This window comes from Phoxinus phoxinus (genome assembly GCF_949152265.1).
Source record: "Phoxinus phoxinus genome assembly, chromosome: 6".
In the NCBI taxonomy this organism is placed as follows: Eukaryota; Metazoa; Chordata; class Actinopteri; order Cypriniformes; family Leuciscidae; genus Phoxinus; species Phoxinus phoxinus.
In genome coordinates, this window is record NC_136881.1 from 6,725,175 (window position 1) to 6,753,137 (window position 27,963).

Consider the following 27,963-nt stretch of genomic DNA (forward strand, 5'->3'; position numbering starts at 1 on the left):
GTCAGTGCCCCTGAATAAATCTCCCTCTCAGTGTCTAGCTCGGACTGATTCACCATTATAAGACCTTGGTCCTGCTTGATCATCAACCTCTCTTATGGGCGGCAGTATGGAAAATAAACCTAAAGCTTACCTTAACACATATGGGGGAAAAATACCTTTATGCAACTGCCTTTAAAGGTAGCGTAGGCAATTTTCGGAGAGGCTAGCAATATCAAGCTAGCTTTGAAAGCAAGAGATCCAACCCTCCTTTCAGAGCGTCTCCACGCCTTCTTCGAAACACATGAACGCACACAGCAGAGTCTGCAAAGAGTCACGAGACGGCGTTAAACTACCTCATGTCTCAAAGCACATAACAATGAACATAAACAACTTAAAGGGCACTGACCTGAACCACCTGACTGCTGCAGATTCATTTTGGCGTTGATAGCGCTGCCATTGAAACGCAAAATTTTGAGGTTTCCATCCAAATATAGTTATAGTGTGAATGCAGCATAAGCTCACTGTTTTGTATCAGGAGGAACTGTAAAAGGCGGCTGCTATTTCGTTTGCGCTGCTCAGTGACTGACGTCTCTCTAACTCTGCATAGCATTAAACACACTGATGACGTGTGGTGTCTGCGCGAGCAGGTGCTCGGAGGTATTTAAATACATACGTTGACAGGCAGATTGGACATTTTCGGATCGAATGCAATGATTGGACGAACATTTTATGGTCCTACGCCTTCCACAGACGATATACATATAAATACATTTAGACCACTTAACTTAGTGATTGCTATCAGGATGTGAAGACTTTCAACCAGCATAACATAAAAAGTTTAAACAAATCACCTACCCTGCCTTTAAGTCATCAGAAACATAAGTCTCTTTCACTTGTTTAAGCTATCCTGGCCATAATAGACCAATGCTGTAATAAAGAATAAAGAAAAATGTCTGAGTGTTGATGCAACACATTTAGGCTTGTTCGAGGTTACTGGGTTTACATGCGTTGTCTGCGGCCCAGTGGATAAACTAATGATTAAGGCCAACTATGGCCTGACTTTGTTGCCCCTCACAGTGCTTTCTGCTCATTTCACATGATTGACGATACAGTTTGCAAGCCCATCCATTGCTATAAAGCAGCTTAGTGTCCTGTCACTCTGTATCAGCACCGGTGTGATGATACAGGTCGTAGCATGATGTATTTCTTAACCTAGCAAACTGCCTTCAGAAAAAAGGCCATAGCGATAGTAAGTAACACATGCACTGATATGACTGATATTAATATATCAGGGCTAACAGGTAAACAGTGGATAATAAATACGTATAAAGTATGATAATGATATAAATAGTTAAGAAGACAAAATATCCTCATAAATGTCAGAGTAAGAAGCGAGTGTTTCAACAAATAAGTTCGAAAGTCTTCATGCCGACAATGAACTAGCTATATTCAGAGACGCCATGTTTAATTTTTCAAGGATAAAAAACGAGCCAGACGTGCATTGTAATTTTCAAAACATCTTTTACAGAGTAGTATTTTGTCAACAGATTTGTTATATAAAAGATGCATTTTCAATTTTCCTGAATGTCAGTTGAGTGAATGATTGACACCCTGGCTATATTAAGGCCATTGAACGTGGGCTACATCTTCTACCTCACCGCCTCGTTTTCATTTGCGAAAAATTAAATATGGCGTCTAGTCGAATGCTAACAATGAGTTCGTATTGCAGCTGTGTTTGAAAGCTCGGGTATTTTAGTCGCTGCAGATTCAGAATAGGGTTCTGCTTGCCTGCGCATCCACTATCTGTTAATTGAGGCGAGGGAGAGAGCAGTTACTAGACCTGTCAGTGTTAATCAAGCCTCATCTCTTAACACAAGCCGCGCTTTGCAACGAGCTGAAGATTAATATTCCGACCGAAACAGATGATAAATCATTTGTACATAATTAGCGCTAGGCAAGGTTATAGCTGACACGAATTTTTATCTTAATTACGGGGGAAATTTGTTCCATTAATTTAATTTGTCGCGCACGGATGCGCCTGCGCCTAACAAAGTTAATCTTACACCTGTCAGTGCGCTTCTGAGGTAGGCTGTGTCTCCAAAGCTAGTGAGCGAATTCGCTGTCTACTGCATCATAAACAGCATTCACCATCATGCAACTTCATAAGTGTCTGGTTTGAGATAATGGTCTGATTCATGAACGAAGGCTCAAATCTTTTCGAATTCGAATCTTTTCAACAAATCAGGTGAACCGGCTTACAAACAGCGATTCGTTCATTAGACTATTGTAGGCTACTCAATCGGTCCAAGGTTCTCGAGTCAAAAACTCACTGAACTGAGAATCGACTCGCCGAAAACCGAGTGAACTCATAGTAAAAACAAAACATTAGGCTACAAGAAAACAGCCTATAGGCTACTGAAAAATGTCAGTAGCCTACATACCGATAAATATGTTTTATTTTCATATTTAGTTTTTAACAATAACCTAATATTAACAAGCACGCGAAACAGTTGATTTTATGGATTATTCAATGTAAATTAGGCTATATTTAGGTTGTAAATTAATCATTTGGTTAATCATGACTGCAAAAAACGTAAAATAATAGTTGAACAGTTTCTTTGAAATGAACTGTTCGAAAGAACCGATTCGCGTAAATGAGTTGTGACTCCCCATCCACGACTAGCCTACCTGCAGAGTCAAATTAGGTTTTGTGTTGTCATCAAATAGGCTACTCTACCAACCTGTTTATCGGTGAAGAATTGCAACTAACTCGTTGAAAACCAACGCATCGACGTTCCTTCCCTAAACTCCTAAACTCTAGATCAGTGGATCCAGTAAATGATTCTCGCTTTCAGATCGAAGCAGCGATGCAATTAGCAATATAATTGAATCAAAACTCTTAAAAGCATTTCCCGCGCTTGAATTCCTCTCAATCTGTACTTAAAACTGTTTATAAAGTCTGATAAAATGTTCGATATTTCAATTAAAAACAAATGAAGCACTTTATGACTTGACATAAATCACAATAGCCTAAGGTGAAACGTAAATAGACCTACCTCAGAAGGCTTATCAGCAATGTGAAACGTCGACCAAACTGTGGGACAATACTGCCCTCTGCGGGACATAAATTTGTAGTTCACGTTTGTCTTCACTGTGTAGACTACAATTGTAACCCCGTAAACAAACACAGTTTAATTATTTGACTTTATAGTTGCATCAGATTTTGAAACTAATTAAATAGCTGTTTTGCGAAAACAGATGCTCGTCGTCCATTTTATTTATTTAGTAGAACTGACTCATGTAAGCTACTGTTTTGTCAAACACACCTGCAGTGTTTTGGCGCCCTCTCCTGGTCAATGTTTCAAGTCAGCGTTTTCTGTCGAATTAAAACACTCGAGGGTAATTTGACTTCTCAACGTTCAATTTAATAGCAAGGTATATTACCATATAAATCTTCCAAATACAAGTTCAACTGAGAAAAAAATGCATTTATGAAAAATTGCAATACAGATTTAGTACAAACATGAAATAATGGAAAAAATAAACACTTTTTCAGTATTCAAAAGTTATGTCCACTCAAATATAAACGAAGCAGCTTATATTGTGAATTCTATGTGTATATTATTAACACTGTATAATTTTGAAAACGATAGTATATATATCGGCTATGCAACTTGTGAGTTAGTGAACTGAAAATTAAATTTGAAAATGAAAATTCTATCATTAATTAGCTACTCACCCGCATGTAGTTCCAAACCTGTAAGACTTTCTTTCATCTTCGGAACTCACATGAAGATCTTTTTGATGTAATCTGAGAGATTTATGTCCCTCTATAGACAGTTACGCAACTACCACTTTGATGCTTCAAAAAGTTCATAAAGAGATTGTAAAACTAATCCATATTGTGTGGTTTCGTCCAATTGTTTTGGAAGGGACTCGATTGCTTTATATCATTAATATAATTATGGGCTTTTATTCACATATAAACATTGATCAGCAAACATAAACAGAAGCTCAACCGAACCTGCTGAAGTGAGAACAAACCTCTTGCTGAAGCTCAAACGTGAACCTTATTGGTTCTTGCATGTCAATGCTTGAGCTTCCATTCAGTGGCGTAGGTTTGATTTTGAAATTGGTGGGGACGGGGACATCAATATATAAATATATGTAAAGTTTTGATCGAACTTATTGCTAATAACTGATAAGGGAGTTGATGAATGTTTATATGTGAAGAAAAGCCTAAATTAAATCTGCTCATCATATAATGCGATCATGTCTCTTCAGAAAATGTTGGACTAAACCGCTCAAATAAATGGATTTGTTTTACGATCTCTTTATGAGCTTTTTGAAAGTGGTAGTTGCGTAGCTGTCAATGGAGGGACATAAATCTCTGATTTAATTAAAAACATCTTCATTTGTGTTCCGAAGATGAACATATTTTCATTTTTGGGTGAACTAACCCATAAGTTGTTGCCATTGTGAGTACTGCTAACATAGGAAAACTGATAATTTAAAGATACTTGGAACACAGAAAAGAAAGAGAGTTGCACCATGAAATGAGGCTCTTGAGATTGAGTTTGTTGAGTGCAATTTTTCAGAATATATAGATATGTTCACTGTTCAGTCAAATGAGTGTTTACCAACAATTTGAAAGAGAAAACCTATGTACCAGTAGAGATTTTAGCCATCAGAAAAATGTTTTTATCAATCATGAAGGATCAGATATTTGTAAAAAGACTCAATTGTGCCTTTTAGCAAGACCATTGAAAGTTTTATTGTTCTTTTGAGCAAATTAACCATCTTAAAAAACCTACTTCTCCTGTTTCATGTCTACCATATTATCTTTGTACAGTTTCAGCCAGATTATGTGCACAAATACCTTCCCCTTCAATGTAACTTGACAAAACCAGATTGGCTAAGAGGTAAAGACAGACAGAGGTGTCAAGCTGTTGTTCTGAATGAGAAAGAGTGCAGAATTGTACAGGGCTGAGATAGAGAGCTGTAGTCGCTGAGAGGTCCTATGTGCTTGTTCTCCAGTCTCCAGTCTCGGAAAGGAGGACTCGCTGTCCTCCTCATATTTCGTTTAGGTAGAGGGTCACACTCGCAGCCTCGCTCTCAGCAGGAAGAGGCACTGATCTTCTCTGATACTTCAAGATCTGATTTGGCGACAAGAAACCGGAGCCGTCCTCCCCCCAGACGAATCAAATCCACAGCACTGTGAGAGACAGACATAGCGGAATTCAAATGTCAGGGTTAACAGAAACATAATCATTGCAAAGGATCATGCCTGGTGAAAATGTCATGGTATATTGAATCGCTATAGGTAATCTTTATGGAGCCCTATACCTCTGATAGTCTGCTCCAATGAGACTGGTCCCATTCACTGCCAGGATTCTGTCACCAATGCAAAGTCGCCCATCTGCAGCAGCCGGTCCATCTGGAATCAGTGTCCTGATGTAGATTCCCGGAGAGTTCAGAGGGGTGTGCTGTATATACAGAGAGTGAGAAAACCGAGAACAGTTGTTTGCTTATTTTTTTAACAGAAAGTATGGAATCAAAGTGAAATGATCCTCCCATCAGGCTAGTTTTAATTAAAGCTTATGATATGAATCAGAATTTTGTGTTTTTTAGTCTTTTCTCCACTTTTAGCTTGCAGGCTGATGTATGATCCACAACATGATTAAACATCTGTCCAAAAATAGTACAATGTTATCACCAAAAAATGTAAGTCTTTTAGTTCGGCTGTTTTATAGTAATAATACTGAGGGATTAAAATACAAGTTCTATTCCACAAACCTTAGCGGACCGCAATATATTGGTGGTTGAGGAGAGATCCCCTGATATGATTGTAAAGCGCTTTGGGTGTACAGTCGTACATATGAAAGCGCTATATAAATGCCTCATTCTATTCTATTCTATATGCTGGGACTACAATGAAGGATGTATGCAATACTGCCTTATAATTGGGATAAATCAGGATTTCTGACACTTTCAAAGTGAAATGTCCAGTGTGTGGAGCTAAAGGACATTCAGGTTTATCCGGAAAAGATGAACATGAACCAGCAATGGTAAATGGAAGCTAGTTTTTGCCACAGAGTAAAACATGTTAAAGATAATTGCGACTTTTTATCTCACAATTGCGAGTTTACATCTCGCAATTCTGACTTTATTTCTCAGAATTGCGAGATATAAAGTCAGAATTGCGAGATATAAAGACAATTGTGTGTTATAAAGTCAGAATTGTGAGATTTAAACTCAATTGCATGTTATAAAGTCAGAATTGCAAGATATAAACTCATGAAGTAAGGAGAAATAAACTCGCAATTCTGAATTTTCTCGCAATTGGGAGTTTATATCTCGCAATTCTGAATTTTCTTGCAATTGGGAATTTATATCTCGCAATTCTTACATCTTTTCTCAGAATTGTTATATAAACCTGCAATTGCAAGTTATAAAGTCCAATTCAAAGGAAAAGATCTCAAAAGATTGTGAGTTTATCTCACAATTCTAACTTTATAACACACAATTGTGACTTTATATCACACAATTCTGACTTTATAACTTGCATAATTGTTAGATAAAAAGTCGCAATTCATTTTTTAGTTTTTATTCTGTGGCGGAAACGGGCTTCCATATAATGGGGACCAGCAACTGTTTGTTTACCAATGTTATTTGAAATATCTTGCACTCAACTGAACAAAGAAACTCACAGGTTTACAACAACGTGAGGGTGAGTAAATGATGACAGAATCTTCATTTTTGGATGAACTATCCCTTTAACAAAAGCAAACGCAAGATAGAAATGCATTTGTTGCAGCAACCACAGTATTTTAGAGCGTTTTATCGTGCCTTGTCATTCACAGGACTCGTACCTGAGCGCTGTGCAACACAAGTGCAATGCTATAACAGGTGAGCTACCGAGCTAGTGCGTTTACATTATCAGAAAAGATACATATGGAACTATTATGTGACACAGACGTCAAAATGTATTCATTTACAAATCATTGACTATAGTAAAAGTGTTTTAAGATTATTGCATAGTGATATAAAAGGAACCGGGCGAAACCAAGGCTTTATTCATCTAAAATCTGCTCCTGTGGTGATAATTTGTGTGAAAAGGAATATAAAAGTTGTGGCTGTTTATTTCAGCTGGAAACTGCAGTGAATTGCATGAATAGGTACAATTTTAGAGCTTTGCAAAAAAATAGGTATTTTATAGCCTATGTTATAACAGTTGGAACAAATGTATAGTGTTAGGGTTATGGGCATAGAACATTGACCACCAGAGTTAAAAGTCTGCATAGACTCACAAGTCCATCGATAAGTCCCATTCCCAGGCCATACGGTCCTTTATCCAGGTCCACTACAAAGACGGAACAGATATCATCAGAGTTTGGGTCCAGATGAGAGACAGGGACAGGGAAAGGAAAACCACAACCACTCAAAGGGCCTGGAGTGGGGCAGGGACAAACAAACAAACACACACACACACACACACAAGACTCAGTGCTCATTTGACACAGACACATCTACACACTCCGAAGTCGGGCCAATAAACAAAATCAAATTTCACAACGGGCAAATGCATCTGCTGCACATGCAAACAAAGTTATTAAATGATGCAAAGAGTAAACACACGCAATACTGACAGAACTATACACACAGAACTCAGTGCGTATGTTTATATGAAATAAACACATGTATTCACATAAACTCATTCAAGTGAAATTAAAAAGTGATGTACACAAATCAGATATGATTACATGTCTGTTGTCGAACAACCAAAACTAATGTGCAGTCACTAACAGGCTCATTCCTACTACACAGTACATTGTGTCCTCATTGTGTTCCAACTGGATAACATATTAAAAAAATGTATATCACATTTGTTTATTCTGATCACAATATATATATATATTGATTCAAACTAAACCTGTTTTCTTATAAATATATTTGCAGAGAAAACAGTATATCACGCATTATCCTGGTTATAACAAATCATTTAGAATGAAGGAATGAATGGATGAAGTTAGTATTAGTAATATATTTAATGAATTCTGTGGTGTTTTGTGGTATTAGTTGTGTTTTTGCTAAAACATTCCATTCAGTTGAATAGAAATAGAAAGTACTGCATAACAGGAATGACCCAAAAGACCAAATCTAGCAGAAAGAACACACACATCCACGACCCAAAAGGCGTTTTTGACTTGCCTTCAATGCCATTGCTGATGAAGCCATTGATTTTCTTGTGCTCTGGAGTAGAACGCATGCAACCATTGGACTTTGTGTGAGAGTGTGTATGTGTGTGCTCTTGTGAAGCATGCTCAGGGTAGTGGACTGAATTGGACTGTGTGTTGGAGTGTATATACGTGTGTTCCGGATAGAGGGGCGTATTAGGTGGAGTCAGTATACAGGAAGAGTCTGTCGCTTGGGTTTGGTTGGCGTAACGGATGCTGGTCCCGTTTCTGTGGTGAATGCTGTGCGGTGGCTTGTCCCGGGGTCGTTCCTCGGCTCCCGCTCCCTCTCCTCTCCCTCCGAGACCCGCGGAGGAGCCCCGCACCTCCCCCTCTCCCTCCCCACGCATCGGAGGTGCTGCATGTGAATTGGAGTGAGGCTGAGGAGGCTCACGCTGGAGAAGAGAATTTTCATCATTTAATAATACCAATATTTCAAGTTGACGACCCTTAGAAAACAACAATCTCAAGGTCAAACATGTCAGTTATTCCTTTAAAGTCACCATGAAATCAAAATGGACAAGTCTTATTTTTTATGGAATATTGCAGGGTTTATGATGAATGATTTATCTGCGAAAATCATTATTCTTTTATTTCATGTGCCCTTTTAATCTTTAATCAAAAAACTCTTCTCTTCTCTGATGACCTGTCACTCAAACACTTGAGATCGACCAATAGCAAACCACAACTATCCAATCAATTAGCTATGGACAAAATCAAGTCCCACCCTACATTTTTTCTTGATCGAGAAGCCATTTTACTCAGATACAGTATATGTCGCAATAGAAAAGAAAAGACTATCGCAAGTTCTGTTTCATGCCGACTTTAAATTATTTACATGCTAATTGTTGACGTATTTATAGATGGAATGCTATGATGAGATGAAGAATATGATTTAAAAAAAATGTGTTATGTTTTATTTTTACCTTAACAGTGCTTTGGAGAAAGGGACTTTATATTTATATTATTTTCTACAACAATATTTTAAAGACACAGTGGTTTCATATTTTAACTATAGAGGGAGAATTATTGCATTTCTAGTCCTAGCTCAAGTGGTAAAAATGGCACTAGGGTAGCTGCTTTGTATAAAATGTACAGTCACTAGCTACCATATAAATTAATAGAGTGACTGCCCTCTGCTGGAAACAAAAGAAATACTTATAATATAATATATATAATATTTATTTACTTTTTATACCAGGAATGTACATTTTGGGTGATTTCAACTTGAATAAAGTCATAAAGCAATTAAACTGAAGGCAAAACAAACAAACAAACAATAAAAATAAGTCTTGGATAATCCTTAAACAGTGTTGTAACACCAGAAAATTAGTTGTGTTTTTTGTAGACTGACTCACACATGGTCCGCAATTTAGCCAGCAGCTCGTAATTACACAGCTAATCTTGTAATCAGATTAAGAACGAATCTCATGTCTAGAATTTAAATCTTAGTGTTGTAAGCTACAGTCTTTAAGCTAGTTCACAAGTTCACATTTTAAGAATGACTTTGATCTAATTAAGTTGATAAAAAGCTGATATGTATATATATATATTGTATTTTTAAATATATTTGACCTGGGCTTCCTGCCGGTCTGTACAGCCATTAGAAGGATGGGTCTTGGTGCGAAGACCCCAAACAAAGTGACGGACGTAAAGTAGCTGGCGGTATATACTGTCCTCCACACAATCACTCTCCAGGTCCACCTTAAATCCAGCACTCGGCAGCACAATAGGAGGGTGGTTCTCAAAACTCTCCAGTAGATCAACTATTGAAAAGACACACATTCACAATGTACACTAGCATACACAAAGTCTCTGGAAATCAGATCGAGAGTAATCCCATTCATATACATACCTGTTCTGTAGATATAGGCCTCATCTTCGCTGCTGGGTTGCCAGATTGGTAGAGGACCGAGCTCAGCCATAAGCTGGTACTGTGTGAGGATTCTGTGTAGCTGGACAGGCTTCAGGGACGGGTGCTCGGCACACAAAGCTTTCCAACTCATCTACAGACAAAAACACACACAAGAGCAGTTAATGTCCTCTGCATGGGGATTGGTGTTTGATAATGCTTCTTTTAAAACTGTAGCTTGTCAAGCAACAGTCTACACGGCAAGCTACAACAAAATGTACTATTTATTCATTTATTAAATAATTTTTTATTTATATCTCTTTACTTGTATAACCAGATAACAAAATAATAGAATCAAAACATGTTACTCTAAATATTATACAAAAAATAAATATATGCAACCAAATTTTTAATTCAAATAAATAAATCAAATCAAATCAAATCAAGCTTTATTTCTATAGCACTTTACAGCAGCCACCAGGTGTCCAAAGTGCTTCACATGGTGTAAATATCGCAACATCCAACACAACACAACATTCGAAAAAAAAGGAAAATGTAGAAAAGAAAACATGAAGCATAAATGTTACACAACTACTGCGTAACAAAAGCCTTTTTAAACAAATAAGTTTTAAGTTTTACTTTAAAAAGAACAACATTTGTTATAGTACGCATATCAGGGGGGAGCTTGTTCCAAAGTTTAGGGCCAGCTACAGCAAAGGCCCTGTCGCCCCACTTTGTATACCTCGACTTAGGAACCTGTAAAATGCGTTGATCCGAAATAAATAAGCTGGAACTTCCAGACATACTGCCTGGTGATTTTTTTTTTTAACATGAACACTGAAATTGACAGATTGAAAATGAATTTAAAAATATTTAAAAAGTCTATGTTTGTTTAGTTTATGTGCCTCTGTAATCATTAATCAGAATAACTAACACTCAACAAACTTAGCCAGTTCAGATATTTCAAGTGTTCTAGCTCAAGCACACCTGGTGCAACTAATGAAGCCCTTGATTCGTTGAATCAGGTGTGCTTGACACAACACCTGTTTTGCAGAATTGTGCCGTTGTGAGGGATTCTATTCAGGGGGTTGAATAATTTTGAGACAGCGGAAGATACATTTTCAGTTAAATTTGGGGAAACCGCTTGAAACATTTGTTGTGTTGAGCTGAAAGTCTGTACATTTTGCCAATAAACCTGATTTGCAATGGGGCTTGAATAATTTAGAATACAACTGTACATTACAATAGAGAAGAAAAGGCTATCACATTCCCCATTTTTTTGCCGACTCGTGCGTTTCATGCCGACTTTAATAGGTACACAAAACCTATGTAAACAACATCCCAACACACCTAGCTTCCCTGCATTACCTGTGAGAGCTGTTGTGGTGTTGTGGCCAGGATGCTCACAGCACTACAGGCCTTGGCAAAGAATTTCTGTGCAAGATGATTATGTCCCACCCCTTTAGCCCAGTCCAGTAGCATCTTCACACTAGCCTGGATCTGCAGGACCCGAGAACGCTGAAACCAGCCACGTGCAGGGCCTAAGAACATACAATCACAACAAACCCCTTTTTCAGAATCATAATATAGCAAATTGTAATACTTGTAATAAGACTATGATTAATTATTGTACCTAATTAAAGTGAAGAGTTTACTGCAGTACTTGTGTGCTATAGTACTAAGTCAAGTCAAAACCACTCTTCACACTTTGTGTGAGTATATGTGCATGTTTGTGTGTAAGACCAGCTCTTATCCTCTGTCTGTTATGACATAAAGAGGATTATGGGTGTCTGAAGAAATAATCTTCACCTGACCATGAGTAATGCGCACATGTACACGCAGAAATGACATGTGTCTCGCGCTGCCCTTTAAAAAAGAAAACTGATGGTAGTTTTGCAGCATGCAATACAAAACAAAATATTTTAAAAAAGCAACTATGGTTGATTGGGGTCAGTAAGATTATTTTTTGTAAGAAATGTACACACTTACACAGCAAGGATTTGCATTAAATTGATCAAAAGTGACAGCAAATACATTTATACTGTTTATACTGTTTTCCATTTCAACTAAATGCTGTTCTTTTGAGAGAAAAAAATTATTCATCAAAGAATCCTGAAAAAATGCATCAGTTTTCACAAAAATATTAAGCAGCACAACTGTTTTTAACATTGATAATAATAATAATACATGTTTCTTGAGCATCAAATCGGCATATTAGAATGATTTCTGAAGGATCATGTGACACTGAAAACTGGAGTAATGATGCTGAAAATTCAGCTTTGCCATCACAGAAATTAATTACATTTTACGATATATTCAAATAGAAACAAGTTATCTTAAATTAAGCTATTTTGAAAATCTTCCCTAATACATAAATCAGTAATTGAATTACATTGAATAAAATTCAAATTAGGCACGTTTTTCACTGAACAATGACTTAAAAGCTATCTTACAGCTTTAGTGGAATATATAGGCTACTTGGAATATATAGCACACAAGTTGTAATTCCTTGTACCTTGAAAAAACATAATTTGGAACAAAATGAAGTAAATATGTATTCCCTAAGAAAAGAACCGATGGAGGAAGTCCATTGGCTCAGTCAGAGTATATCCAACACTAGAGGGCAGAAAAAAATACTTTGCTCCAGTTCATCAGTGTCTCCATTCTGATATCTTGTTTCAATCTTTGTATATCTCTCACCCCTTTTTTCTTCTGCCTGCAATTGCTGACACATTACCTGTGTCCTGTTGTTGCCATAGCAGCACTGGCTGCTTAATGAAAATATATCAAAGGATGTGTGTGTGTGTGTGTGTGTGTGTGTGTGTGTGTGTGTGTGTGTGTGTGTGTGTGTGTGTGTGTGTGCGTGCGTGCGTGTGTGTGTGTGTGTGTGTTTGTCTCACCTTTATCGATGAGTTGATTGAAGAGTGAGACATTGGTGAAGAAGAAGAGGTAGGCGAACATTTGACTCTGAATCTCTGCATGAACCTGGTACTGCTGCAGCAGGTCTGATGTAGTCTGAAACACACTCACCACCCTGCGAACCGCCTCTGGCATCACACACACAGCACACACACACACTCCAACACCCCGCCGGCACTGCTCTGATGAAGACTCTGTCCCAAACGGGTTACAGTCCAACAGGCCAGGCATCACAACGTACAACGTCTGAAATGCAAACAACAGACATTTGTTAAGACATGGATAACCAGACACCAACAAATATACATTAATTATAGGGCTGTCAATTAAAAAATGTATTAGTGTTATTATTTTAAAAGTGTCACTAATGAAGGATTTAGGACCATTTCCTTTTTTTTTTTTGTTGCCATTAGTGTAGGCATGTTCCTGTGGCTCTAGGGGTTATTACTTATAGTCACATGGCAATTATGGCTCAGCTGATTGGCTCAAAAATGCAAAATGAAGCACCTGAGATGTCGCAAAACTACATGACATCTTGTATGAAAAGAATCACTGACAAACTTGTCAATAAGTTGGGATAGGTATGATTTTCTTACGTTTTTGAAAGAAATCTCTTATGCTCATCTTATGCTTACAAAGGCTGCATTTGTTTGATTAAAAACACTATTTTTTTTTCTATTTTAAAATGTAATTTATTCTTGTGATGCCAAAGTAGAATTTTCAGCATAGTTACTCCAGTCTTTAGTGTCACACATGATCCTATTACGCTGATTTGCCGCTTTTTTCATTATCTATATTGAAAACTGTTGTGCCGCTTAATATTTTTGTGGCAACTGTGATCTTTTTTATTTTTATTTTAGGATTCTTTAAAGAATAGAAAGTTCAAAAGAAAAACATGTATTTGAAATAGAAGGAGGTAGAGGAGAGGAAGACCTACAACACATACAAGAAGCCACACACACATTAAATAATTAATTCCCAGCAGCCCTGGTAACATCTTAGAAAGGTGGCGCCACACATATAACGTAATACTAGCCTTTACCTTAGTGATGTAGTAGACACACTGCTGAAAGGTGTACATGATCACTTCCTCCAGTATGGTCATAGCCTCTTCATTTGCTGATATTGTTGCTGAGAGGAGAGATTCTTTAGATCCTGCAGCAATTAGAAACCCAAAAAATAAATAATTACAATTAGACCACATGTATTGCATTTAACATTTGATGTGTCTTTTATAACCTCTAATCCTCCTGTCTAGTTAATCTTGTTTTTCATTTTGTCTATATTGGGCCCCGTAGACCCAATCCATAATGGGCATTGCAGCTTTGAAAGTCTAGTCTAAAAACAATTGAGAAGGACTTTTCACACTGCATTTAACCCCCGGGTTACCGTTGTTTTAAACCCCGCTTTTAACGTCTGATGGAGGTACGTTTCACACTTAGCACTGCTTTTTACTCAAGGATATGAAACCCTGCTCCTGAGCTTTTCCAGTGTTAACCAGTGTTGCTAAATGTGTGTTGTGCAACAATGTGGTGTTAGAATGTTATGACTATAGATACTTTGCAACTGACAACCAATCACGTGCCTCATATTCATGTGCTTTGGACAGTCACGGAGATGTATAAACAGTCGTTTTAGCATTTGATGAGGAAAAATGTCAAATGCAGATGGAAGACGGGTCAGTTACAGTGAAGAAGAGAGCGTTTCATTCTTAACTTTATAGTCAGAAAAGTCCATTCAGGAAAACTTGATAATAGGCAATGCATGAGGACATCCAACTTGTAAATAAACAGGTTGTGCACTGCGCTTGTCCAATCAATGACACTAACACCGCAAATAAGAATGCTTTCCTGTAGCTCAAACAGTAGAGCGTGGTTCGATTCCCAGGGAAAGCAAGAACTGATAAGAACGTTAATGTGTACCTTGAAATGCAATGTAAGTCACTTTGGATAAAAGCGTCTGCCAAATGCGTAAATGTAAGAACATTCACCAAGGCTTTAGGAATGTACAGTGTGAAACGGCAGTTTATGAATACACAGGATTAAAGGCAGGTTAGACGATTTGTTCCAGAAAAGTTTTTTTGTTATGCTGGTTGAATGTTTCATCACATCCAGATAGCAATCACTAAGTTAAGTGGTCTAAAAGTATTTATATGTATATCGTCTGTGGAAGGCGTAGGACCATAAAATGTTCGTCCAATCATTGCATTCGGTTCAAATGCAATGTTACGATGTCCTACCTGCCTGTCAACTTATGTATTTCCATACAATCGAGCACCTGCTCGCGCAGACATCACATCAGTGTGTTTCATGCTATGCATAGTTAGCATTCACCTTTTACAGTTCCTCCTAATACAAAACAATGAGCTTATGCTGCGTTCATGCCATAACTACTGTAATTAGGAATGGAAGAGGTTTCCATACCCGTGACATTATATTTGGAGTGGTTTGTGACTCCAATTTAAGTGTTTCAATGGCAACACTATCAATGCGGAAATGAATCTGCAGCAGTCAGGTGGTACAGGTCAGTGCTCTTTAAGTTGTTTATGTTCATTATTATTGTAATGTTATGTGCTTTGAGACATGAGGTAGTTTAACACCGTCCCTCGTGATGCTTTTGTTTGCTCCCTGCTGTAAGTGTTCATGTGTTTTGGAGGAAGCGTGGCTTTGGAGACGCTCTGAAGGGAGGATGAGATCTTGCGGGCAATTTCCACCAACTGCGGAACGGCTGCGGATCCGCTCCGGTACGGCGGCGGAGTCAATAGGTTTCTATTAAAGTCAATGTGTGCATTTTCACTGACTGTGGAACGGCTGCGTTCCGACTGCGTCCCAGCTCCGGCGATCCGCAGCCCTTCGGAGCAGATACACAATTTTTGCCGGATGCCGGAGAGCTCTGCAGCATTTCAGCACAGGGCAGATTGTGCGGGACAGGTTATATCAGGCGATCATACGTGACTTCGCGAGATCTCGTGGGTCCTCATGACTTCAGCTGTCAGTCATGGCCGCAGCCGTTCCGCAACAAATCCGGACCTGGTAGGCATTGAAGGACGGCGGAGCATGGAGCCGATCCGCAGCCGTTGCGCAGTTGGTGGAAATCCGGGGTTATGCTTTCAAAAATAGCTCGCTATTGCTAGCCTCTCCGAAAATTGCCTATCCCACCTTTAAATTGTTAATCCTGGGTAAAGTATGAGCAGTGTGAAACGTAAAGCACAAGAAAACCCAGAATTCCGTTAACTGTTTAGAAACTATTTTAAGTGGAAAAAGCCTAGAGCGTTTCATACCTTTATCGTCCATGAGCTCAATAGTCTGCATGTATGCAGGGGACTTCTGCTGGATAAAATACAGTATTTCTATGGCATTGGACATCCAGAAGAAAATGAACTGGAGATCAGGTACTAGGTCTGAGATGCTGAGCAGAGACAGGGAGGCAGGATCTTGACTGTATAACCATACAAAAACACACACACAGACACACATTCAATGGTTTGACTCAGTGGCAATGCTTTCAGAATTGGTGACAGCCTATTCAGCGGCAAGTGACCTTAGAGTGTCACACATTCAAAGTGCACGCATGTGCGTATTATAAGGGGGAACATGATACTCACTGCTGAGCTTGCTTCTGTGCCAACTCCTTTGTCTTCTCCTGCGAGACACAGACACGGACGGCAATTAATGTCATCAAATTTTGAATAGCTGCATGTGGGAGGTATAATACATTGGAGTCTTTTTTTTTCAACCTTTTCTTTCTTGCTCTGTTCTTTGGCTGGTTAATATTGGGGCTGATGGTTGACCTTCTAAAATTGGATTTTAATAATGAATGAGTTCAAAGACGGTCATTAAATGCATGGTTTCATTGGGGCAAGATTAAAGGGACATTCACATATTTCTGTAGTGTTGAAATCAGCAAAGGAAAATGCATTTGTCAACAAAGACAAAAGGCCATGTGAGGTGAATACAGTACTGACCCTCACAGCAGAAAATCAATCAATGGGTCTTCTGGGACTGATCCTCTTCATGCAAATGCTATTGCTATGCATTTTGTATAAAAGAAACACGCTTGCACTTGGACATTGTGCACATGCAGAAAACTCAAAATTGTAAAACAAGAAATTTTTCCATCATTGCATCATTTGATGCCATTCCATCATTTTCTTCTCCCATACTGAAACACAATCTCAGTGACAGTGGGAGGAGCCAGAGGAATTGTGGGAAATGTAGTTTGATGGGTGACAAACAATTGGATTTATGCCCAGCTGCACTACTTCCTGAACTTCAGCCAGCTCCTTTGTTTCCTGTCTGCCATTATTGGACAAACTGATTAATCCAGGTGTGTCTGATTATTGTTACTGAGGTCAGGCACACCTGGATTAATCAGTTTGTCCAATAATGGCAGACAGGAAACAAAGGAGCTGGCTGAAGTTCAGGAAGTAGTGCAGCTGGGCATAAAGCCAATTGAGTGGGCCAAGTATGCATGAACCAGGGTATCTGCTGCATGAAATGAAAAGTTTTAAACAAGACTTCTCTTAAAGGTAGGGTAGGTCAGAATTGTCTAAAAAAAACTTTTATTCAAATTTGTTTAAACTGTCTTTATATACCAATGCATAATTAAAATGCAAGTACTCTGAAATAGAGAGTATAAAAAACAGAGTGGCTCTAGTGTATTTAATCTTCAATAAACACAGCTCATTAATTCCATTCACTCCCACCTAAAAACGGGTGCGCGACTGCGCGCACGTGGGCAGAGCCAGTAATAGCGGCGGTAGTCATGGCGACGGAGAGTGACAGTCGCGCAAGCCAATCCTGTGATTCGTCCCGAATGGAAATAATGAGCTGTGTTTAATGAAGATTAAACGGTCTAGAGTCACTCGATTTTTATACTCTTTTTATCAGAGTACTTACATTTTAATTATGCATTGATATATATAGAAAGTTTAATCAAATTTGGTAAAAAGTTTTTATATAAATCCTACCTACCCTACCTTTAAAGGTAAATTGTGTAATTCCCTAAAAGCTAAAATCAAATGTTTTAAATACTACAAGTGAATTTAGAAATCAAAACATTAAAATGTACGGTGAAAACGTTACATTTAACATTATTATTTTATTTAATTATTAGAGTTTTTAAAGATTCATTTTAAGTTAGCATTAGATGATAGCAAAGGTAAGATATTGACAGATATTGATTAATTAAATACCCAATATGGCACCAATATATTGCACATCCCAACTTTGTAAATTAAATATGCAATCTAAAATTGGGATAGAAGTATTTGCACATGGAAAAAAAATGCATATTTCAGCTTTAAATACATCTAAACTGTTGACTTGAGTACTAACCCATGCGATGGTTTGAATCCTCTTGGACATTTTCAGCAATAGTTTACCAAAGCTGCCAGGTGGAAATGTATTAGCTGAGTGCTTGATGCATAGACAAAGCAAATATGCTGGTGTCAGCTTGTGGTCATCCCCGCTCGGCTCAATAAGTGTCAGCACCCGGTTCACCAGCGCATCCTCGTGAGCCCGCTCAAATTCCAACGCGAGCTTTCTCTTCTGTGCACCTCGCGCTGGAGCCTTAGAGCTGCGCCGAGACGCCACTGGTTCATGTAATACGGCCCCACACATACGACATGCCTCTCCTTTCTCAGGCACACCCCCCGACTCGCTATCGCAAAGTCGTGCCAGCGCCCGAAGTCGAGTGAGAGTTTGGACAGGAAGAGGTTTCGCACTCAGTGGGTCTTTGTACAGGAAGATGTAATGAGCACCAAAGGACAGCAAATCCCCATGACGTAGTGGAGTGGGTCGCTCAATACGCATGAAGTTAACCAGAACATTGCCATGGGCGACAGGTTCTAGAAGTAACCGCTGGTCCGAGGAAGAACGCCGTTGCACAGCACGACGTATTCGGCAGTGAAGTGGAAGCACATCCGGAGACGACAGGCAGATATTTGGCCGTGCTGATGCTGTTTCCTGACCAACTGTGTGTTGCTCTCGATTCAACAGGTAAACCAGGCAATCCTGACAAACAAAAGCAAATCAAACAATAAATACAACTCCAGTAGAGTAATAAAATTAAACTATGTTTTATTATATCATGTTTTCACTTATGTTTTCATGTTATATGTACCATTCAAAATTTGGTTAAGATTTTTTGATGTTTTTGAAAGATGTGTCTTCTGCTCATCAAGGTTGCAGGTATTTGATCAAAAATACAGTAAAAAAACTGTAATATTGTAAAATATTATTACAATTTAAAATAATAGTTTTCTAACTGAATATAATGTAAAATGCAATTCATTTATGTAATGGAATACATACAATGAAATTTCAGCATTATTCCTCCAGTCTTCAGTGTCACATAATCCTTATTAGACATTATATGCTAATTTGGTGCACAAGAAACATTTCTGATTATCATCAATGTTGAAAACAGTTGTGCTGCTTCATATTTTTGTGAAAACCATGAATCTTTTCATATTTCTTTCCTGATGAATAGGAAATTCATAAGAACGGTATTTATAGAAATCTTTTGTAATGTTATAAATGTATTTACTGTCACTTTTGATCTGCTTAATGCAACCTTACTGACTAGAAGAATTAATTTCTTTTAAAAAAATGACTGACCCCAAACTTTTGAATAGTATATACATTTTATATTAGTGATTTTGCTTACCTGTTGGTTGTACCCTTGAAGGAGAAGCAGGTGTGGTGATTGGTAGAGAGAGTGTTTAACTCCGCCACCATCTTGTTCTTTACGGATCTCAGCGCCTCGTGCAGAGCGTGTTCTGATTGGCCCTGGGAGGGTGGAGTAGTACCGTTTAGGTTCCTCACCAGGCAGTCCCACCAAGTTAAGGCTGGTTTCACTGAGGCTGCGGCAAAATGAGGATCCGTGCTGGAGTGTCATTGTTCCTTTAGCACGGTTTCTTTGCAGCTTCCTTGCTTGAGCATTGATATCTGTTGTAGAGAGAAAACCACTTAGGCAATAGTCACTCATTGTCCTTAGCCACAAACTAACCTTATCTGGTTTAAATGAAATGACAAGTTTAGCCAAGTAAATGGACTAAAAAAAATAAAAAATCATATATATAACTGGAAATTTCATAAAATACGTTTAACCTTAATTTGTGCTCTCAGAGGGTTGCAGTGATCTTAAATCATGATACAGCCAAAATGAAAACACACAAGTACACTTCGTTTCAGGCATTAAAAGACAACAGTGGATATGGAGGTGAAAAATGCAAAGCATAACAGAGATAAACATGTCAATTTTGGGTTTTATGCCATGCTTAGTAACCTCAATTTAAATTCAAACAAAGCAACTTGGAATATAGTGAATAAGTCATATTGACTCATTTTATGGTACTTTTGGTGCTTTTTGGGTAATTTTTCAAGCTCAACTGCCCGCATCCCCATTCACTGTATGGAAAAGAACAGAGCAAACATATTGCAAAAACTTCTTAATTTGTGTTTCAAGGAAGAAAAGAACAAAGTTTAGAGGCATGATAAAATAAGGGTATTGTGGGATGAGGGATAAATGGGGTAGTACATGGGCATAGGAAGTCAACACTTGACGGGTGCATGGAGGAATACAGTAAATTATGGGTCTGCAAAATAATGGTACTGTATATGGAGGTGGGGCTGGTGGCTGACACCATACCTGAGGACAGTCCCCACCTTTTACAATAGTTGTACAGGGCTGTATCAAACGCCAGCCCCGGGGGGAGCTCCGATGGCATCTACCATGCCCGCTTCTACTCAAGGTGGAAGATAGCACAGGGGAGTTTGTGTGGGTCCCTGGGCATGGGTAAACACCACAACAAATATAAATCACCAACAAAACCATGAAAATACACACATAATTCTATTTATTCACTCACTCACTCACTCACTCACTCACTCACTCACTCAAGTAAGCTGTTCAAGCAAATCATGCCATTATCCACCATCTAAATGTTCCTGTGATGCATAAAAGCATAGATGTAGAATATGAGCCCCATTATGCTTTTTTGGATATTACCTTTCATAAAGTGTGTAATATAGCTGTTTGTGAATGTAAAAGGTCTGCAAAGTTTCATAGATCAAAGTGCACGATAAATTAATGCATGAGTTATTGTTTCCCAAAATAAATAACAGATTCTGAACTGCCTGAAACTAGTCGTCAGTCTTACTTCCTGCACAAACCTATGTAGGTTTGTAACAAAATCGCATAATGCCAGCCTATGGTCTTCGTTGGCTGCTGGCAAACAAACTTTGACCCGCCCTCAAATACTGTAGTTGTAATTGGGGCCTGGAGTTTGGTTAGCGTTGTCGACATGCACATCCAAAGGATGAGGACTTGGGCTTGAATTGACACGGTAAAACCGACGCCATCATTACTGTATGTATCACTGTGTAGCAAGAGCTGAGGAAGCCTCCAAAATTAAGATTTCTGACACTCTGTAAGCAGCAGACCAATCACAACAGACTGGGCAATCCGAGCAATCAGAGCAGAGTAGGCTCACAGAAAGGAGGGCTTCAGGGAGACTGAATCCTCTATCGAACCGTTTCATACTGTAAAGAAAAAGAAGGTAATTCTGCAATGTATATTATGAGAAAATTAAAGTGTTTTTGACTTTGGATGCATGTGAACCTATTGTAGGAGTCTTCCAAATCAAAATTAGCAACATTTAAAATAGTATAAAAGGGGCACTTTAACTAGCATTTCATGTGGTTGTGGTTGTATAATAGATTCTACATTTATTTTTTTACAGGTTATTCAAGAAACTGTGTATAGGACTGGACTGGGAAGAGTTAAATTTAAATACAGTTCTGCAATATTCTGACATGGTGCTCATGCAGACATAACTGCCAATTCCAAACCTGCCATAAAACGTGCATGTGTTGGTAAATACCTAGACACTATCCATGAAGCCCCCAAGTAGCATCTGTCGCTGAGTAATATGTGTGTGTGTGCAGATGGTGGTGTTGACTTGCAAATGTAATCCCCCATCCCTTCTTCACCTTTTCTCATCCATGACCTTCCTAAACCCTTGATCTATGTATATGCCTCCATCTTCCTTACCATCACTGCCCTTTTGAATGACTATGAAAAGCACTAGACGCATGCATTTTTGAGAACAGTCCCAATGTGAGCGTCTCTTCTCATGAAGATACAGCAGGACGCTAAACCAAGTTTAAGAAGACCACTTTGAACATGCTTAAGGACTAAGATCCTCTGATAAGCCTGCCACATTTTCATTAATTAAAATGTAACCACATGTAGACAACAACTACAACAATTGTACATACACAACATTGAGAAATTATGCACTTAATAGCACTGTAGCAATCTCATATACAAATTCCAAAGATTCCATAATGCATTACTTGAGAATATGATCTTTCCAATAAGGCAGATTAACTGGAGCTTCTAGTTACACAGTCCAGACTAGTTTTAAAGCTAATGGGTGTAGAGTTTAGCAGTAAAGCTACACTTATAAGCACACCATGTCTATTTAGCAATCAAAATTAAGACATTTGAATTTAAATATAATTATCAATCGTACTAAATAATGCATTTTGCATTTTAGACAGAAAAATGCATTATTTTTTTTCAATTGAGAATATCCCCAAAGGAAGGTTTGTCAGATTAACACACTTCTGGGGATATTTTTTCCCCAAATACATCTACACTTCGAATCCAATACACGCGTACATTCTTTCTATCCCACCAGGAAGAAAAGCAGTTCAACCTGAGGATAAATTATCCTGAGTAATGTGCCTGCTGATATTGATTTAACTTCCACCCTGTGTTTTGGCTCAATGGCCACCTTGTTGAATTTGTAATTTAGTACAACAGCATTCAGGCACAAACAGAAAGAGCGAGACAGTGAGGGAAAGATGTTATGACTAGTCTGCAATAAAAGTGCACAAATAAAATAGTGAAACTGAGGCCTCAATTCAACTACTGGAGGCCGGCCATACTACGGCAGACCCAGTCGTGCATTTATCTCTGGCACTTGCTCTGACATCTGCGTGCCGGCATTGGCAAACCTGAGCAGCCCTGAATGACAACGAACAATGAAGATCTAGTGCCAGTTATCACAACATCTATACCACAGTGTTGATAGGAGTGATACGTTCAGCACAACTTTTATCTTCAGATAGCACTGAAAAGGAGTGATGTGACACTGATAGCTGATTTTAAGCCTCTGTTTCGCAAATGTGGGCAAACAAATGTTTAAAAACATGATAATTCAAAACAAGTAAGGCAATATTTCATTTTTGTTTTCATTTTAACAATTGCTACGTTCAAAATCGCATACTGTATAGTAGGTACTACAACTGGTTTGAAACTAGTGCACTATGAATGTGTACTACATTCACCATGTTGTCACTGTCATGTGACCTACGGCGGCAGTTGCGCCGCTTCACTGCCATTCACAAATCCTCTCCTGTGGCTTCTTGGGATAAAGTGTCCATTGGATGCACACTACCAAATCTCTCTGGATAGTTGTCATTGGAGTACTTTTCCCCAACTATTTTATGAATACTAAATTGACCCTCATGCTTGAAAATTATGGGTGCTTCTCAATACTCAAATTGATGCTTCCTCGTTTCCTCGCTCCATACGTCCTCAAGCCCGTGACCCGGGAAACCAATTGAACTCAGCCAACTTAGAGGACATCTCAATTCTTTAATTGCACCGCGAGGAGGTGAGGAACGAGGAAGCTTCCTGAGGAGTCATGAGCGAGGATACACAGGTTTATCCTTCCGAGGATGCACAAATAAGAAATGAGAAGAAGCACCTTATGACTGGAGCGATACTCAAAGTCGGAAATCCATTCAACCCCGATCTCAGAGAGAAGTGTCAATTGACTTTATATCAAAGATGGTGGCGACTGAAGGCCATTCAACAAAATTAAATTTGTAACGTAATATATAACGATACCTTACTTTTTGCTTTTTAGGCTGTTTTTAAAACTAATGCAAACATTTTGAGTTCACGACTTTTGTCTTTGCCATAATTGACATTATAACGCTAGAAAAATGGTACCATCTTGTGGCGTAGGTCAGGAGATCACATTTCGAATGTCCCACTTCCGACATTTTCTGGAATCGGCCAAAAATATCCAACAATACTCAACAATTGAGCAGTCAAACCTTTTTGGAAGCTAACAGTTAGCTTAATACTGATCTGATCACGACAGTCATGCTAATGCTGCATTCCAGCTTGGAACTATAAAATCTTGTTCTTTGAAAATAATGACTGAAACAATGCTTGAAATCAGACATCTGATTAGCGCAATGCAAAAAAAATTTTTTTTAATTATAATTTATTATATTAAAATTTGTTGTTAAAATTGGTTTATTTTTTATTACAGTTACAATTTTTATAATTTGTATGTATTTATTTTAAAACATCTATGAACATTCCATATGACATCAAATGATCAAATAGTGAAATGTATTTGTCATTTGTCATTGTATTAGTAATTGTAAAATTTAAAAAAAATCATTCAGATGTCTGGAAAAGGTAAATAAATACTGAAATAAGGTAAACACTGATAAAAGATTACTTAAAGGAATAGTTCACTTCAAAATGAAAATTCTGTCATAATTTACTCACCCTCAAGTTGTTTCAAATCTGTATGAATTTCTTTCTTCTACTAAACACAAAGGAGGATATTTTGAAGAATGTCGGTAACCAGACAGTTGATGTATGACTTCCATAGTAGGAAAAAATAAATACTATGGAAGTCAATGGGGTCCATCGACTGTTTGGTTACCGACATTCTTCAAAATATCTTCTTTTGTGTTCAGCAGAAGAAAGAAATTCATACAGGTTTGAGACAACTTGAGGGTGAGTAAATTATGACAGAATTCTCATTTTGAAGTGAACTGTTCCTTTAACAGAAGGAAGAGTGTGCTTTCATGCCTTTTTTTTTTGCCCTGTTCAATTCAATTCCCTGTTCGATTCATTAGGAAATAAAATCATGTGACAAGAACATCCTCTCCTGTTTCTCAATGAATGCATTTGTGCATTACCTGCCGTGACTGTATCCTTCTCTTTTGCTGCCAGTTCCTCAACCTCGACTCTTCTCCTGAGCTCAAAGCGGCGAGAGAAACCCTCCTTTGGCTTCCAGAGGTCCTGCAAGAGAAGAGGCTTTTCGTTGTTCCCTAGCGCCCGAAGGCACTCAGTCCGCCACCGTCGGTCTGGGCCCTCAAACCGTCCAATCACATCACACAACACATAGCTACAGACCGAGGCCTTGTTTAGAGAATAGCGATCAAGCGCCTCTTTGATCAACTCTTGGGCGCTGGAACGAGGTGTGGCTAGGACGCTTTTGTAGTTAGCGCCAGCACTGATTTCATCACCAAATATCTTCAGCACACCTGGTGCAGATGATTGGGTGGAAAGCTCAGCTGGATCGTCCCGTACCTGCTCAGGTAGGTCGGTCACAGAGCGACGATCCCGATAACTCAGTGTCCGGTAAAGAACCTGCGTAAAAGTGCGACTCTGTCGCTTCAGGCGGTTCTTGGATGGCAGAGACATGCTGGCAGATGAGGAACCGTAGAACATGGTGCCGGAAAGTGCATTGGTTAAAAAAACCTAGAACTGAGAAAACAGCAAATTGTAACAAACGGCAACAGTGTTACAATTCACAACCTTACATGTGTATACAAATATATATATATATATTGCATCTAACATAAATGTGTGTGTGTGTGTGTGTGTGTGTGTGCTTTTGTTTATATTACATTGTGGGAACCAAATGTCCCCACAAGGATAGTAAAACCTGAAATCACCTCCATTGTGGGGACCAGCCAGCGGTCCCCATGAGGGGAATAGGTTAATAAACATACTAAATTATATTTTTTCGAAAATGTAAAAATGCAGAATGTCTCCTGTGATGGGTAGGTTTAGGGATAGGGGCAGTGTAAGGGGATAGAATATACAGTTTGTACAGTATAAAAACCATTACGCCTATGGAATGTCCTCACAAGGGTAGCAAAACACCCTTGTGTGTGTGTGTGTGTGTGTGTGTGTACACATACATAAATTATATAAACAAACTTTATATAGCGATTCAATTGATTTGACAGCAGATATATAAACAATTGTATAAATGATATTATAATTATTATAATGCTAATAAATTATTATTATATAACATATAATAATATATAAATTATAATGTTTTAAATATAAAATAAAATAAAAATATACATTTATATATTATAAATTTTTATTTATAAATATATTACAGTTAGATAAGCAATAAAATATGGCAATAAATTCAACTCAATTATATAATATTGGTAGCAATTAGAGACACATGGCAATATGTATAACTGGAGATACAGATGAGTTTACAGTAATATACACAGAGTAAGTTTCAGAGAGACAGACAGAAATAGACAGGATGGGCAAGGCTGAATTTTTGAGTAAAGCAAACAGGGATGTTGGCAAATGTATGATGGAAAATACGACGAATAGTTCTGGACAGCTATGATACAATAATTTATTTTATCAATAACCCCCATATTAATTTTCAATAACCCACTATAGAACAAAATAATTTACATTACACAGTGGTTAGAGATTATGGATGGCTGGGTGGATGAATAGACAGACAGACAGACAGACAGACAGACAGACAGACAGACAGACAGACAGACAGACAGACAGACAGACAGACAGACAGATAGATAGATAGATAGATAGATAGATAGATAGATAGATAGATAGATAGATAGACTGCAGAGATGAGTGTCTCCAATCCTGCAGACATGAGAAACACCTTCTAACAGTAGGCTGTGTGAGAGAGAGAGAGAGAGAGAGAGAGAGAGAGAGAGAGAGAGAGAGAGAGAGAGAGAGAGAGAGAGAGAGAGAGAGAGAGACTGCATCAGCTAAAATCCCCACTACTCGGCAGTCTAAACGGAGACCATCTGCTCGTGCGTGAAAATACTTCACCGTGCTCCTGAAGCCTATTCACAAACTGCATGCAGTTGACATGCTGCGTCTTATTGAAATAATCTATCAGTCTACAGGTACTGTACGTAGGCCTACATCTAAAGTGTTCGTATGTTTGCATCCTATGCGCACAATTATTTAAACAAAACGTTATATGATTCTTAAAGGTACAGGGCATTAAAAGAGAATGAATAATGTAACCTTCATAAACATTTTACACTATACTGTAATGTACCTGCGCGTGCATAAGATCAGCACTTTTTAACTGGCGTGTATAGCCTGCAATAAAGTTTCTTTTTGGTTCTTAAAAAGGAAAAACAGCAAACACAAGGTTGCAAAATAGTTCTTACCTGTCAAGCACGTTTTATTCCTCGTGTGCTGAAGAGAAGCTCATTTGAAGGCATTAATTTTAAAGGAGCGCGTCGGGCTACTGCGGGTCTCCACTAGCAACGGCGCGAGCCAACAAAGGCACCTGCTCGCGAGTCCTAATCCGCTTGTGCGTCTTAACGGGTCTCCGCCAGCCAGTCTCAGTCAGAGCTCTGATCCCTCACAAGCCGCTCGCCTGACTCCTGTTATTGACATTTGCCAGTATTTCTTCTTGTTCATAGGTTAAATTAGCTCTACGGGCCGGTGGGATACAGTTTTAGGTTCGCCCAGTCACTGTCATGGAATGCGACAACGTCTACCTGTACAGTAATAGTGAGGTGTCAAACATAGATTTCAATGTAGAGAAATCTATTGTTGGTATGCTCGGAATGCCTTACCTGCTGGGTTTATTTTTCGGCGCTGCTCCTGGGTAGCCGTCGGAGCTGTTTATCCCTTTCCTCTTCTTTTATTTGCCCGTCTCCACTGACTACACTATAGTCTGCTTGCTTCGGTGTCTGCATTCCCTCAGCCGACTGCAGCCGGAAACAGCCGAACCGAGAAATTGAAGCTCTCGTGTTGTTACGCGTGGACGTTTAGGCAGGGTGTAGGCTATGCATGCCAAATAGGCTATGTAATATTTCGCGAATTAAACCGAGGCTG

At 38.5% G+C, this 27,963-nt stretch overlaps 1 protein-coding gene across 2 annotated transcripts; it reads right to left on the reverse strand.

Annotated features, from left to right (window-relative positions):
• Positions 1 to 3,385: 3,385 nt before the first annotated feature.
• On the reverse strand, positions 3,386 to 27,437 carry radil (Ras association and DIL domains). Of its 2 annotated transcripts, none has more exons than XM_079615032.1 (15): positions 27,288 to 27,437; positions 25,008 to 25,578; positions 19,654 to 19,934; positions 18,321 to 18,998; positions 16,589 to 16,626; positions 16,265 to 16,422; positions 14,027 to 14,139; positions 12,966 to 13,230; positions 11,434 to 11,606; positions 10,069 to 10,219; positions 9,789 to 9,979; positions 8,191 to 8,608; positions 7,290 to 7,429; positions 5,326 to 5,465; positions 3,386 to 5,194 (listed from the first exon to the last, which is right to left on the reverse strand). In XM_079615032.1, the coding sequence occupies exons 2-15, from the start codon at positions 25,540 to 25,542 to the stop codon at positions 5,095 to 5,097; spliced, it is 3,381 nt and encodes a 1,126-aa protein (XP_079471158.1). In that variant the 5' UTR covers positions 25,543 to 25,578; positions 27,288 to 27,437; the 3' UTR covers positions 3,386 to 5,094. The 2 variants fall into 2 exon arrangements, with proteins under 2 accessions (XP_079471158.1, XP_079471159.1); XM_079615033.1 differs by having other exon boundaries at positions 7,290 to 7,342; positions 27,288 to 27,420.
• Positions 27,438 to 27,963: the final 526 nt, after the last annotated feature.

Bases quoted from the DNA above. Each gene is read 5' to 3' on its own strand.
- radil (XM_079615032.1), bottom strand. From the start codon at position 25,542: ATGTTCTACGGTTCCTCATCTGCCAGCATGTCTCTGCCATCCAAGAAC. The intron at 18,999-19,653 runs GTAAGCAAAATC...TTTGTTTGTCAG, and splicing joins TTCAAGGGTACAACCAACAG to GATTGCCTGGTTTACCTGTT. The intron at 16,423-16,588 runs GTGAGTATCATG...ATGGTTATACAG, and splicing joins GCACAGAAGCAAGCTCAGCA to TCAAGATCCTGCCTCCCTGT.